Genomic DNA, 15,178 nt, shown 5'->3' with positions numbered 1-15,178 from the left:
CCTTGGAATAGTTCCCTGTTGTATTTCAACTTCACAACGCAAGAATCATATATCAAGCTCTCAAAACAAAAAATGGCGACACCGACTTTAAAGCCTAATGTTGGTGTATATACCAACCCCTCACATAAGTTATACATCGGCGAGGCTTCTCCAAGCCTGCAGGAAATCGAGTCTGAGCAACTACTTCAGTCCGGAGAGGTAGTACTAGAGATGAAAGCTACAGGAATATGTGGCAGTGATATTCATGTAGGCCCCTTTGAAACATGGTGCATCAGGTGCTTGCATTTTGTTAACTGAGACATAGTTCTGGGAACATGGCAGAATAGGACCTACCATGGTTGTTGAAGATGAGCATATCCTTGGCCATGAAAGTTCGGGCATCGTTGTCAAAGTGCATCCAAGTGTTTCGCATCTCAAACCCGGTGATAGGTAGGCACGGCCCAATTGGTTTGGTCATTCTGGCATATGATTCAAAGGATGATCTGACGTGAGAACTATCCATGTAGAGTTGCAATCGAGCCCACAATCCCATGTGCCAAATGGTACGTAACAAATTTGCTGAATCCCCATTTCGATACAATGTTGGCGATTGTGTTAACAGGATCTGCCGTGCTTTAGCGTTCCATGCTTAACAGGAAGATATAACGGCTGCGAGGATGTACTTTTCCGGTCGACTCCACCCGTCCCTGGTCTGCTTAGGCGATACATTGTATAACTCCTCGGGAAAAATAGCCGATTTCTCTTGTAAACACTAACGAGGCGAGACAGGTTCACCCAGCCCAATGGTGCTTTAAGCTTGAAGGCTTATCGTACGAAGAAGGGGCATTGCTGGAGCCAATATCTGTTGCACTTGCTGGTATCGAACGAGCACAGCTGAGACTCGGAGACAGCTTGTTGATCTGCGGCGCGGGGCCTATTGGGCTCGTCACATTGCTCTGTGCCAGAGCTGCTGGTGCGACGCCGATTACGATTACAGACATCGATACGTCCAGGCTCGAATTCGCAAAGAAGCTAGTCCCATCCGTCAATACTTTTCAAATCCCCCTCGGTGGTCCTGACACTACCCCGCAAAATCTTGCAAAATCGATCAATGACTCCTTTTATTCCACGGCAGGACATCCAGATGTTGCTATCGAATGTACAGGTATCGCATCATCAATCGCTACGGCAGTATATGCCTCTCGGTTTGGCGGTACAGTATTCGTTATCGGTGTTGGAAAAGACGTCGTCGAGATGCCGTTCATGGCATGCAGTGTTAAGGAAGTTGACCTTAAATTCCAGTATAGGTATGCCAATCAATGGCCAAAAGCTATAAAGTTAGTTAAGAGTGGCTTGTTGGGAGACGTCAAGATGTTGGTTAGTCACAGATTCACCCTGGAAGAGGCAGAAAAAGCGTTCGAGACGGTTAAGGACAGGACGAGCAAGAGCATCAAAGTTATGATTACCAATGAATAGTCCGGACCCCGCCCTCTGGTACCATGATGGACTTCGGTTACCAACTAAGACATGTATTCCTGTAAATGCAAGTGTCGCATGATTTGGGAGCGTTCAAATGATTTCATGTATAGTTCAGGAGTTCCAACAATGTCTCCACCAAGTTGATCAAAATGTTTCAGGAATGGCCCACCGTCAACCAATCGAGCCCATCTGCCTGTACTAGATAGTTGGATGAAATGCCGAATTTGTAAAACGATTTAAAAAGCTAGAACAAGTTAAATGCAATTAGATCTAGGTCAAATTCCTTGATTTTGAGGTAACTCCGAACTGAGATCACATAATATGACTAAATATATCAGCGTCTCGGCGTCTCTGCCCACTACAGTAGCAAGCATGTCACAATGCAAAGGCATCTCAAATGGGCTGAGAAGATCTACCCCTCAGCCAGTCCATGTGATACGAACATCACCGCGTAGCGCTAGACTACATTACAACAACATTCAACACAAACTACTCCTTTACTCAAATTTGCCCAATTAAACCAGCCCTGTCAGGTAGCATCATGCATCATGTTGGGCCTTCCACAATTATATAAACAAATTTCGGATCTACAGGTTGCCACTTTTAAGTGTTCCGGACCTATGTACTTGACCTACTGCATGTCTATATGTTTATATACTAGTATAAATTGTCTGGTATTATTATTAGTCCGGACGTTTTACGATGAGCTCGGCAGGCCGGCATTTGCCACGAGGGCGAGATTAATTAATATCTAATCTGATTTTTAATGATAGATTTGTTTGATAGATTATGCAAATCATCAATTTAAAAACCCCCAAGGATAAAATTTAGAAGAGGCTTATAAGGTATCCCGAGGATAAATTGTAGAATGCATGTATATATATTTACTAGGTATGCTGACCTCGGTAAACCCCGAGAGCTTGTGGTTCCGACAAGATACGATATTCTACCCTTCTCCACCCATTGCTAGATCCAACCTCCAATCCATGTAATCCCCAGGTTCGCGGTGATAAACCATGGCAGTGTGCCACTGGAAGGATTTACAGTTGGAGGAGCTGTAGTTCGTAAACTGCTAGCCCCTTTCCAAGTTGGGGAAACCCCTGCAGTCGCCTGCATTCTAGTTGGAACTACAAGCACAATTGCGCACGAGTTTAATATATCGAATGTATAATCTATACTCCGAATCCTGGCACTTTGAGGAGCTGCGTAGGCAAAAACATTGAAGTGATTATCCCTGCTGATGAACCAACATTAAATACGAAAAGCAACTGGGAAACTCGAACTACTGCTACTATACAGTATATTCCTGCCGGCCTGATTACTTGAACCATAAGATGAATAAACTTTTGAAGTTCTTAAAACCTACTGTTCCGGTTAGGCAGACATTTGGCACGTCCGGGCGTCCGGGCTGGTGTGGAGGTCATAAGGTTAATTGCATATAGGCGGACGGCTGTTTAACGTTTGGTTCTTTTGATTTTCGTGCTGGGATGCGGGCAGCCGGCCGTTGTCTCTATGAGACTTCGATGTAGCGACCCACTGCATTGCACTGCATTTGCAGTGTATTGTACTGAGATCTCCACAACCTCACAGGTTTCTTTTGTTGACTTCTCCTTCCACCCACTTCTTCCTCATCCTTCGCTTCTCCTTCTCACAACCATCTACGCTCACTAATTTCTTAACTACGCACGTTAAAATTCTCCCCCGCCCCTCTTACCCATCTTCTCGTCTTTAGCGAAAGCTTCCCAGTTCCTCGGATAGCTGCATAAGTCGTATACCGCCTAGCCGGAAATCTGATAGACCAACTTCACTCGCTCGTTAATACACGTGAGTTACTTTTTCCGATCCAGATTTCAATTCCCAATCCTTGTTTTAAGTTCTTATCTGTCGCTTTGGCCAACTTCTTCACAGGTTCGCTTGTGGATGCATGTCTGAGTCCATTTGCTCTTTCGACTTGGCCGAGTCCTGTGTGGCGGTAGACTTCAAGACAAGATCGTTGATACAATTTCTTTCCATGAAACCTCCCCATCCTTCATTTATTTAGTCACCAACCCCTTCTCTCGCTCTCGCTCTCATCTCAAATACGCTCCTTCAACCACGTTCACCCCTCACCCTACTCACCTCTTCCTCCTCCTCCTCATTATCATCATATCACTAACGTGTAGCCCTTCCTTCAGACTAGGACCGAGAAGCCTCTATATCAATTCCTAAACTCTTTTCTTATTTTTCAATTCACCTCTTTTTCTAATCTATTCCAAAATTTCCCCTCCAAATTATCTATAAAAGAGCTCTAGGATACAGGGAAGCCATTGCAGCTGTCACCATGGGTGCTATCACCGATATTGCGGCCGGCTTGCTCCAGCCTACTTGGTTCAACCTGATGCTTCTGATCGTTCTCTTCTTCGTCCACAAGGAAGTTCAATTCTATAGATACAAAGTAAGTCTGCCAATTTGAACTTCTTCCTTCCATTGCTTCCCAAAGCAATATTACCACAACAATCTTTATCCGATTTGTTTTATTCAAATGGTCTCTAACCTAGTCTAAATATGTAGGTCAAAGTCCCAGTTGTTGGGGTTCCCTTTCCAGGCTACATTGGTTCATGGCTCGGAGGAATTTGGTTCGTCAGATTCGGTCACGACATCGTTCGTGCTGCCTATGAATCTGGGAAGTATAATGTCTTCCAGGTGGCTATGCTAGAACGCATGTTGGTTGTTGTTTGCACCAAGGAGTTGATGGAGGAAATTTGCCATGCAGACCCTACTCAACTGTCATTCTATGCCAACGTCGCAACGGTATGTATTCTATCTGGGAGTAACTCTTCAAGAAAGAAAAAAAAACTAACACTATATATGTAGGACTTCCAAGTCAAGTATACCATGTCAAATGAGGTCCACACCCATACCTGGCATATCCCATACATACACGAGAAGTTGACCAAAAAGCTCACCAAATCTTTGGATGTGGCCATGGATGAGATGATCAATGCTTGTGGCTTGTTCCTCGGCACTACTAAGGGAGGAACTAAGCAAGTCCCAGTTATGGAAACCTTCTTGGATATCCTCACCCGTATGTCAAACCGTTTCTTTGTCGGCAAACCCTTATGCCGAAACCTCGAGTACATCAACACAGCCAAAGAATATGCCAAAGATGTCGCCATCTGCGGTTTCATTATTCGTGTCTGGCCAAATATTCTCAAACCTTTCATCGCTCGAATGTGTTCAAGCATCCCTAACAACCAAAAGATTGCCTTGAAACATTTGGCTCCTATCATTGAGCAACGCCGCGACAAGATGGACTTGCTAGGAAAACGCTGGACAGATCGCCCTGTAGGTTAAATCTGACTAGGTCTATAAGGAATAACATTGGCTAACAGTTCTTATAGGATGATTATCTCCAATGGATCATGGAAGGCGCCGTCCAGAATTTTGGCAACTGTGAAGACACCCGAGATATTATGTTGCGTCTTATGTTTTTGAACTTTGCAGGTAGGTTTAATATAGTCGTTCCTCCAATTCACTACGTATTTTTTAACAAGCATCTACAGGAAATCACACTAGCTCCGAAACCTTCTGCATGGTGCTTTATCAGCTTGTCAATCGCCCAGAATACATGAAACCGATTAGAGAGGAGGCTGTTGAGATGATCAATAAATACGGGTACACCGCTCAGGCCTTCAACATGATGTCCAAGCTTGATTCTTTCACTCGCGAATGCACCCGATATGTTTCCTTGGGACCAGGTAAGCTTAAAAATACTTCATAAGGCTCTACCCACAACATACTGACAGTTCTTTCTATAGTCATCATTACCCGTACCGCATTGGTCCCATACACCTTGGGAGACGGGACTTTCCTTTCTGTCGGAACCCAAGTCTGCATGCCCCACCACTCTGTTCACAATGACCCCAATATCAAAATCTATGCCGATCCCACTTTCGACGGGTTCCGATTCCACAAAATCCGCGAGGAGATGTTGCAACAGAATCCGAAAAATACCCAGGCCCATCGTACCGAGCTTTGGACTGCCACCTCTACCCAGCAACTATACTTCGGCAATGGTCGCCACCCATGTCCCGGCCGTTTCTTCGCCTCTCTCCAGTCAAAAATGATTATTCACTACATTTTGACCAACTATGAGGTTAGCACCGATTCGGAGTCTCAATACAATCCGCATACGTGGCAGACCATGTATATCCCAAATATCTTCGCCAAGATCAACTTCACACGACTCACGGACCCAGAAGAGGGTGTCGAAGAAGAGATTAAATTTGATCTTGCCTAGACTACCATCGACTTGAATAATATGTTGTGCGATTTTAGTGAAACGTTTTTGTATCACACACACAACCCAATCTCCACATAACTCGCATGTTTTGTTTACCATGACCGACACAACGACATCATATTTGATCCCTTAGCGACCGATCATTTTCTGCATGGGCCGGTGTTATGCTTTGTCTTTTTGATTTGATTTTTTTCTTCTCGTTTTACCCCGGACCAACTACAAATGATTTCGACTATCTTTACCCTTGTCACGATTCGTCCTGATACCTCAGCCATGTACCCTGGCTCCAACTCCGAATTATCTTCGTCGATTAAAGAAAGAAATAAAAAAGGAGAAAAAACCAACTGCTTGGCTATCTGCTCCATATTGCAATGTCTGTCTACCCTGTTTATTCTTTATCATGTTCGTACGATCGATTGCATTGCATTGCCTTGGAGTTTTCAACGGACTTGGTGTTTTCTCGGACGTATGCTTGCTTTAATGTTTGTCTCAATCAATTACTTTAATACTTTTTTTGTTATATAAATTATAATAGCCCGCACGATACAGTTTTTAGCCAACTGTATGGTTTGCGGTGAGTTTTTATATCAATGGTAGCAAATGTAATACAGAATCTGATCAACCCCCAGGCTTGTGCAAAAATCTAGATACGACTAGTAGAATGACGGTTATGACCACCAATCTACTGCAGGGTCTAGTATATTTCATGGCTTATCTAGTTATCTAGTTACGGATGGAGAAGGAATGGAACTAGCTGTCATATGCATCGGGGCTTAATTCCCGGGACGTCCGGAACGATACATCGAACTTGGATTGTTACACAACGGTCAATGTGGTGATTTGCGACGTCGATGTGTTGTCGTCCCAAGTTGGGAGTGGTGACAGGGGTATTCTGGCAGCTGATTGGCCCTGCTGTTTAAGCGCAGACTATGAAACATCTCCAAGAGATAGCGCCAACCAATACACTCCCTCGCACCGTTTCTTCCCCCGGATGATGTCCTAGCAAATCATCATACTCAGAGCCCAGCTCACGACCACGAGAGGCCCAATCCAAAAATAATGCGGATATGGAAAGAGCCGCATGGTTTATCTACTAGACCGACCAGGGCCCAAGTTCTGGTTGTCGAAACGCGTATCAATGACTGGATCTTGGGCTACCACCAGCACGCGCCCGCCACTGAACCCTAGCTTCTTTTTTGCTCCTGTTGAAATGCCGATTACATAGGTTGGGTATTAAACTCCCCGGCAGCGAAGAGACTGGATTTATCGTAATCTCGACTACTGGTGCCTGGGCTTTGTACTTTCCAATAATAAGTACACTTATTGGCGGGTACCAGAGTAATAAGCTCAAGTACCTATTCTTAGGATGACAAGCTTACGAACTCACGGATTCGACATGCCACTCGCGCCTGGGCTAGGAAAAAGTTATGGTAATTAATTATACGGTTACTATGAATACACACATGCTAATCGGAAAATATTCTGAAGCGTTAACAATACCTACCTGGCGACTTTGATACGGTTCGCATTCCGAAGGGTGGGGCATGCCATACAGCACGCCTCGCTTGATCAGGAACAGGTGGTGGCCCTCTCTCACTGGGCGAGTCGCGCATCTGTCGAAGGATGCATGGAAAGCTTGTCATTGGAAGCTATAGGGCGACAGCTCAACTTAATCCTAACAGCGGGTTTTCAGGGCAGCTGTCTTCGTTGGTCATTTGAGATATAAGTTCGAAGTGTCGCCCCTCTCAGTGGTTCTTCTTATTCTCTCCCTCATCCAGTTCAGTCTGATACGATTTTCTTTACTGTTTCGTAGCCTTTTCCTTTCCTTTATTTCCTATTCTTTTTTTTAATCTTCATTCTTTTCAAACAAACAGCTAGCTGTTGAAAGTGCAGAGCACTTGGTTTCTTATCAGATCTCATATAACTATAACTATCTTTTTTTCTTTTTCTTTACTACTTTCTTAGTGTTTTTTCTATCTCATTTCTAAAATTAAGATCAAGCCTTTTTGATATCAGAGAGCAAGTATATACTCCTATACATATTGGAAAGAGAAAAAAAGAGAGAACGCAATAGGCTTCTAGAAAGAATTATTTGTTTGTTTGAAGAATCATATCAGAAGGAAGGAAGGCTCCAGACCTCATCTCCTAGACCAGCTATCAACACCAACCATCACCAACCATCATCGACCTCACCAACCTCACGAACATTGATAAAACCTCAAAATGATTAGCATCGCCAGGTTCGCCAAAGCGGCGCCATGCACAAGTATGTAGTAAACCGTCTAGGAAAACATCAATGCAGGGTTACTAACCAGCGGTTTGCATATAGAACCACTCCTTGGTTTCGCCTCTCTAGCTCTCATGATCGCGTTCATCTTCTCCACTGTCATCGTCACAGCTGGAAAGCAAGAAAGCAGCAAGGGACTATACATCGTCTCTTTCGAGTATGATGTCCCAGCTAGCAATAACAGACTCGTCAGGCGTCAGCAGGATGACGATGAAACCACAACCATTGTTCAGACTCGTTCCGTTGCTACGATCTCTCAAACGAGAACCGTTGCACCAGAACCAACTGAGGATCCAGCTCCAGAAGAAAAAAAGGAAACCACTACTCCTGCTTCTTCCCCCATGCCAACGCCTACTCCAAACCTCAAGCTTCAAGAGAAATTTAAACAAGCAGTCGAATCCCTTATTGAAGACGACAAAATGAACGCCACTATCCAGTTCAACCACGCTCGTGTCAGCTACAGCGGAATCTGTGTCGAGGTTACTTCTATGGAAGGAATCAAGGGTGCCCAATGGAGATGTGGACCTGTCAATACCACTGAAGTCCTCGGAGCCACCGCTGGCGGCGATCCATTCGATCTCATTGGCGTTGCCGCATTCTTCAAGGATAAGATTGCATTCTCCCTTCCATGGTGGGTCGCAACTGTCTGCTTGGGTATCGCCATGTTGTGCCAAATGTTGTTGATGCTTCCACTCCTTCCTATCCCACCTGTCGTCCAGAAGGTCACCGCCGTTCTCGCCCTCCTTGGATGTACCGCACTTCTTGGAGGCTTGGTCCTACAGCACGTCGCTGCTAACACCGTTGCGTCGCTGTCTCTCAAGTTGACCATGGGAACCGTCAACGCTCACGTCGGAAGAATGAACCAGGCTCTCGGATGGACTGGTTTTGCTTTGTCCCTGCTTGCAAATATCGGAATCTGGGTTATCGTGGCCGCTGAAATGGCAATTGAAAAGGGAGAGCAAATGATGAACCATGCTACCGACGCCGCTATCAACAAGGTTGAATCAAAACTTCCATATGGCAACCCCGGACAGAACAGGAGCTTCAGCGGATCGAGCACCGCTAGCAGCGGCCTCGGAAGGTCGCTCAGGGATAACGGTCCAGATGTTCTTCGAGGATTGGCTAAGGCCAAGACAAGGGGCGAGGCATTGAGTGCTGTCGCTGGTGGATTTAGAAATGAGAAGAATCATCAGCCCCATAACATGGTCTAGATGGGAAAAAGCTTAAACAAAAGAATCAAAAGATACCCCCGTCAAAGCTGAGTATGTGGGAAGAGTCTATTAGCTATATGATTTTAGCATCCTGGATGCCCTTGGTTCATTCCTTATGTCATTCATTCATTCATTCGTTCATTCATTTTATTACAAAGCATTGCATTGCGTGGACTGGGTCTGTCTCTCTCTCTCTATATATTTATTTGTTTCCTTTCTATCCATATCAATAAAGTCTTTCCTAATTCCGAGAATTTCGACGGTCCTTCTATGTTCCTATGAGTCTCCAAAAACCTTGAAATGAAAAAGTATCTTTGCATTTGAGCTCCAAATGAGATGTCAAATTGTTAAAAGCCTCTCTTCTCCCTCTAGCCGTTGGCCGTAAAGTGATTAAGAAAGAAACATATAGGAACTTCGGCTCAAAAGATCATTAACCCGAATAGTAAACTATGTCCCCTCTGACGTCGTAGATATACGCCTAGCTAAGTGCCTCTGGAACATTAATATTACCAGCTAGAGCCAGGATACTAGCTCTTCGTATTGATCGGCAGTGTGTTGTGGAGTTGGATATAAGAATAAATATCTGGAGCTCACGCACATAACCCTGGGCTTCCACCCTAGCGATACAAAAAAAAAAAAACATTTCTGCCCCTCCCCAAGACAGAACAGGAAAGGGCAAAAGTACATCAAATACAGAGGATTTGCTACTAAGGAGTTATGGTATAATCCAAATCTGGGAATTGATCATGAGCACGGGTCTCGCCGGTCCACTTGATTCGTCCATGAGAGAGGCGTAGTCTGACCTCTGATCCAATATGGAGTTCGGATAGAAGACACGGTATACCGGATGCCTCCCATACGGCTTGCCGGGGTGCCGACGATCAGGAATTTGCCGACGGCAAACCATTTTCAATCGAATCTGGTGGGTCAAAGGATGCTAGCTATGCAGCAGATGCATTACTAGAGAAACACTGCTCGTGTTCCTCAGCATATCATATTTTGCATGTGCAGTTGAATTGAAAGTCGTGGCATGAGAGGATAGGACAGTCCTTTCCTTTGTGCAATTGTGAACCATCGACACCGAGTTTTTTTATGGGAGCAATCCGGAAGCCGTTACACAGGCGGCTTTCCGGCGCTGTGACCTAGCAGCGCACCTGCCGGTGCGACAACCATCCATTCGGCAGGAGGTGTGGCCTCGGTCCAGGCTGGTCAAAAAAATCCTTTTCGTTCCAATGGCCCCGAGTCTTGGCATGTCAAGCTGTTGAGCTGTTGGGAAGAACCAGGGACGAGAACTGGCAATGATCAAGCTAGTCCTATGACAGGAAGTTCACTGCCTGGTAGAAAACGGTAGACCTCTTGATCAAGGCTAGTCGAAGCTTTTTTAAACCTGGAGGCATGCATCGGTTTTAGTCTAGTTGCTTCGTCTACCCTTGTCAGCGTGGGATGTCATTATCAAAAACATATGTATCGATAGGGTTATCAATATACCTGATGCTCTAAGAGAAGAACCCCCAGTGTTCATACCATCCGTATATTTATATCCGTTGAACCAATGCATTTCGTTTGCAGCGATTGCGGGATCGTGTGAGCATCCATACATCATGCATGACTGAAGGTTAAAACAAGCGAATCGGTTGGCTCTGTTGGCTATTCCCACGAAAAACCATAGTCCCTCGAGGGCATGCCACCTTAGAGAGCACCTTGCATTAAAAATGTTGGATAATCACGTTTGCGTAACAAGGGAGGCCATTTTCTGGCTTGTGAAAATTTTCGTGAGGGTGGCCCTGGGATAATTCTTATGCCCACTTGGCAAGTGAATCGAAAGCTGTCGAAATCCATGAAAGGGACAGAAGGGAGAAAGAAAGAAAGAAACCGAAACGGCGTGGGGAGACAGAAGCCTAAAAACCGGAGCTAAATAAAACTGCCAGCCGCCTTTCTACTTATGCTCACACGACCCTCCCCCATGGTAGCCGACAATCTGTAGAAGGCCCTTCTCCTCTAGGATATTTTTTCAACCTACATTTGCCCTTGATTTTCAACCTCAAGGGCTGTAGAACGACTGTGGGATTTCCATAACACAAGTTTTCGAGTGTCGATACCCGTATTTTCTCCCTGCTGGCTCGAAGCATAGGAACTCGAACCATGGCGACAGGCCACACCTCTGCTGACCTGCCTGGCACGGCCAACAGCACACCCCAGGTGCGGGAACGGACGAAATCCTCGAAGAAACAGCAGAAACCATCGCCCAAGCTTACGACGGAGACTTTGAGTGATGGTGATTTGAAGCCGAGAAGTGAGATTGAGAAGGAAGCTAAGACGTATGGCCGGACTCCCGATGGAACTGGTAGGTCACACAGCTCAGCAGCATCCCGTCAATCACAAGCCGATTGATCTATGGACTCGACCAATTGGGAAATGTAAAGAATGCAACAGCTGACAACGCATCTCATCTCGACAGTCTTTGTCGTCCCCCAAACTCATGATATGGTCTCTACCCTCCTCTCGCCCAAGGAACCAAAGAATCTCTCTGATCTCCTCGTTCTGGGTGTTTTGGCGTTCCACATAAGCCTATTGTTCATCCTCCCGCAATGGTCCCTAAAACCAGTGTTTATGTTTACGTTTCTCTTTTGGCGGGCCGGATACAATCTTGGAATCGGCCTACTCCTCCAGTCTCAGAGCAAATATAAACAGCTCACACACTGGGCTGCCAAATACAAGCTATTTGACAGAGAAGCTCACCCGGTTCTATACGACTTTATCAAACGTGAAATCTCAACGAAGATACCCTCCGAAGACTATGACTTTGATAAAGCACCACTCGAATACAACACTTGGATGGTGTTCCGTAGGCTTGTGGATCTAATCCTCATGTGCGATTTCGTGAACTATGTGCTATTCGCCTATGTTGCCACTGAAGTACCTACCAGCCATAAGATGTGGTTGCATGTCTGCAGATGGGTCGCAGGAGTGGTCTTGTTCGTGTTTAATGTCTGGGTCAAGCTGGACGCACATCGAGTTGTGAAAGATTATGCTTGGTGTAAGTTACCGCCTAGATTGTGACACTAGACGACGTCTAAACTGACTCGGATATAATTAACAGACTGGGGTGATTTCTTCTTTATGATTGATCAATCCTTGACTTTTGATGGAGTTTATGAGATCGCACCACACCCGATGTACTCGGTAGGATATGCGGGGTATTATGTAAGTTTTCCACGACTCCCCTGGCGGCAATTACGACTCTGCTAATACAATTATTCACAGGGAATTTCACTTTTCTCTGCTAGTTATACCGTCTTCGCTATCTCTCTCATTGCTCACGCTGCCCAATTTGCTTTCCTCGTCCTTATCGAAGATCCACGTAAGTTTTGATCTTCAATCTCCAACTTGATTCAAAGCTAAATGAACCTGCATGTAGACATCCAAAAGATCTATAGCCCCCCTCCACAGAAGCGCAAAGCTCCTCAGAAGCCAACTCTTATCATCGAAGATAGTGCAACCTCAAGCCTGGCTAGAGATGTCTCTCCCCCACCCTCGATATCCTCTTCAGATTTCCCCGAGCCATCTGAGGAACAACCAATCATGCGCCCACTTGTTGGCTACAAAAACTTCGATTTTGTTCGAACTCCAGACCTTCAGCTTCTATTCCTAGGAATCTACATGGTTTCTTTGGCCCTCTTGGTCCCTGCCACGCCACTTACTCAGGCCCTATTCATTTTTCACGCATTATTCTGGAGGCTATTCTACTCGGTCGGGCTTGGAATCATACTCAATCTTCAAAGCGAACGCAAGTCCTGGACACGTCACTTCCTCAAATACGGTGAATCGTTGGATGAGTCGTGGAGACAATGGAGAAGTCTGTTCCACATGGTCAACTGCATGTGCCATTTAAGTTTCGGGGCCGCCTGCTGGAAGGTATACTCGCCGCCAGAGAACTGGTCTACCGATATGGCATTGTTGAAGCATATGCTTGGATTTGTGAGTTTGATCGAAGTTTACACTGGGAGGGCACAGCTAACCTTATTATCCGTAGTTGCTCGTTGCGCTCCAGATGTGGGCTGCAGCTTCGATTTATGATAGTGTCGGCGAATTCGGCTGGTAAGTATTATGATTCAAACCCCGATTTTGACAGATATAATTGACCGTCCCTGCAGGTTCTACGGTGACTTCTTCTTCGACACTCGCCCAAAACTCACCTATTCTGGCATCTATCGTTTCCTCAATAACCCAGAACGTCTCTTCGGCTGCGCAAGTGTCTGGGGCCTCGCTCTAGTCACCTCGAACCCAGCAATTTACCTCCTCGCACTACTAGCTCATATTGCCACCCACCTCTCAATCGATTTTGTCGAACGCCCCCATATGGAAAAACTTTATGGAGATCTCCGTCAGGATGCCGGCGTAGCCAAAACCTTGAAGCGCGCTGTTCCGGGGGGCCTCAACGACCGCCTTCAAAGAATCCAAGGATCCCTCGATAAGGTTGCAAACACGACAACCGATCTCGTCGAAGAATTCCTAGATAGAGCGATGAAACGTCTCTCAAATAACGAAGAAGCCAATACCCTCCTCTCTGACACCCCCGCGAGAACCGAACGTCGTCATTTGAGCTTCCCAACATCATCCCGCATCCTCTTCTCTGGAATCACAGCCAATGAACTTTCAAAACTCGATTTGTCTCTTTATTCCATCTCCATCCTTTCCGCAAAGCATTCTCCAAAGCCGCCGGGCTCTGCCATCGACACATTCTCGCCACTCTCGGTATCATACGGTTCTGCTGTTAGGATCGCTTGGACAGCGCCCAGACTTCACTCTAAAAAGGATTGGATCGGTCTCTACCGTGTAAACGACAACTCGAAGCGTGCGGTCACTGGTACCGCTTCTATGGGTCGTTGGACAGCCGTATCTCGTGGCGAGTATCCACAATACGATGAAGAGTCAATTTTGATCTGCGACGCCAAACAACCGATCGATGAAACCCACGATGATGAATATGTCCGTGGTGAAGCCATCTTTGAGGGTCACAGACTATTCTGGCATACTGGAGTCTACGAATTCAGATATCATCACGGAGGCAGACATAACGTCATGGCGATTAGTTTACCATTTGAAGTTGTGGTTGACAAGTTTGATGAAAGTTCGTCTACACCTGGAAAGATTATCAATGTAGATGAGATCTTAAAGCCATTGGTTGGTGTTGTAAGAGATTGTTTTGATCGAAAGGAAGATTTGGCACCTGAGAGTGCAGATGATGAGTTTGGAGAAGTTGCGGAGATGAAGTATGCGAAGAGGATTGTGTATGCTGTTAAGGAAATGTATGGACACCCCCCCCCCCCCAAACTCCTCCTTCTTGTCTACATAATACTTTATAGGAAATCATTTCCTTTGCTAACATGACGGATGTAGGTTTGGTCTGGACTTGGCCCCCGAGGTTGTCAGGGCTGACGGTACAGTTCGTAAATTGGCATGGCGTATTGTTAACGCAAAAAGGGTTTTGGTGAGTAGCCAGCTTTCAACCCATATCTATACACAGGATGGCAATAACTAACATGAACCCAAAATAGGCACCTTTCAGCTTATCCCGATCATCTCCTTCTGCCCCTTCTTCGCCCATTGAAGCATAGCCATCGAATACGTCTTGTCTTAAGCAACAGTGTTCTTGTTTTGTAAATATAGTTGTGTGAAGTTACATGGCTCGCTCACGCAGGTGTAGTGTTAAGAATAAAACTTAGGTGTAGTTATTGATTACCTTTGTGCCTTCCCCTCTTTCTTTTTTTTTTTTTTCCGTCTTCAAGTTCGCCGCCAAGTTGGGTTTATACTCGAGCTCGAGCGCTCCTAGAAGATATCTGAACAAAGGAAGCTTATTTTACGAAATCGTTTCTGTGCTCGAAAGTCTGGGAGATATTCCATGTTATATATTAACATTCACCAATTCCATTCCACCGA

At 45.5% G+C, this 15,178-nt stretch overlaps 4 protein-coding genes across 4 annotated transcripts; all 4 read left to right on the top strand.

Moving 5' to 3' along the window:
• Positions 1–72: 72 nt before the first annotated feature.
• On the top strand, positions 73–1,455 carry AOL_s00004g578 (uncharacterized protein; the record flags this gene model as incomplete). The annotated part of the gene is made up of 5 exons (XM_011119227.1): positions 73–246; positions 305–429; positions 507–542; positions 619–709; positions 733–1,455. The coding sequence occupies 5 exons, from the start codon at positions 73–75 to the stop codon at positions 1,453–1,455; spliced, it is 1,149 nt and encodes a 382-aa protein (XP_011117529.1).
• Positions 1,456–3,778: 2,323 nt separating this feature from the next.
• AOL_s00004g577 (uncharacterized protein) lies at positions 3,779–5,737 on the top strand (the record flags this gene model as incomplete). The annotated part of the gene is made up of 6 exons (XM_011119226.1): positions 3,779–3,892; positions 4,009–4,248; positions 4,312–4,782; positions 4,839–4,941; positions 5,001–5,195; positions 5,256–5,737. 6 exons carry the CDS (start codon positions 3,779–3,781, stop codon positions 5,735–5,737), a joined length of 1,605 nt encoding a protein of 534 aa, XP_011117528.1.
• A 2,226-nt stretch (positions 5,738–7,963) lies between these two features.
• On the top strand, positions 7,964–9,238 carry AOL_s00004g576 (uncharacterized protein; the record flags this gene model as incomplete). Its single annotated transcript, XM_011119225.1, has 2 exons — positions 7,964–8,006; positions 8,070–9,238. 2 exons carry the CDS (start codon positions 7,964–7,966, stop codon positions 9,236–9,238), a joined length of 1,212 nt encoding a protein of 403 aa, XP_011117527.1.
• A 2,142-nt stretch (positions 9,239–11,380) lies between these two features.
• Positions 11,381–14,856, top strand: AOL_s00004g575 (uncharacterized protein; the record flags this gene model as incomplete). The annotated part of the gene is made up of 9 exons (XM_011119224.1): positions 11,381–11,582; positions 11,697–12,275; positions 12,339–12,442; positions 12,503–12,599; positions 12,657–13,216; positions 13,272–13,336; positions 13,393–14,547; positions 14,639–14,729; positions 14,797–14,856. The coding sequence occupies 9 exons, from the start codon at positions 11,381–11,383 to the stop codon at positions 14,854–14,856; spliced, it is 2,913 nt and encodes a 970-aa protein (XP_011117526.1).
• Positions 14,857–15,178: the final 322 nt, after the last annotated feature.

This window comes from Orbilia oligospora (genome assembly GCF_000225545.1).
Source record: "Orbilia oligospora ATCC 24927 unplaced genomic scaffold scaffold00004, whole genome shotgun sequence".
In the NCBI taxonomy this organism is placed as follows: Eukaryota; Fungi; Ascomycota; class Orbiliomycetes; order Orbiliales; family Orbiliaceae; genus Orbilia; species Orbilia oligospora.
Note: the sequence above shows the minus strand (reverse complement) of the source record. Positions and strands in the feature narration are given on the sequence as shown.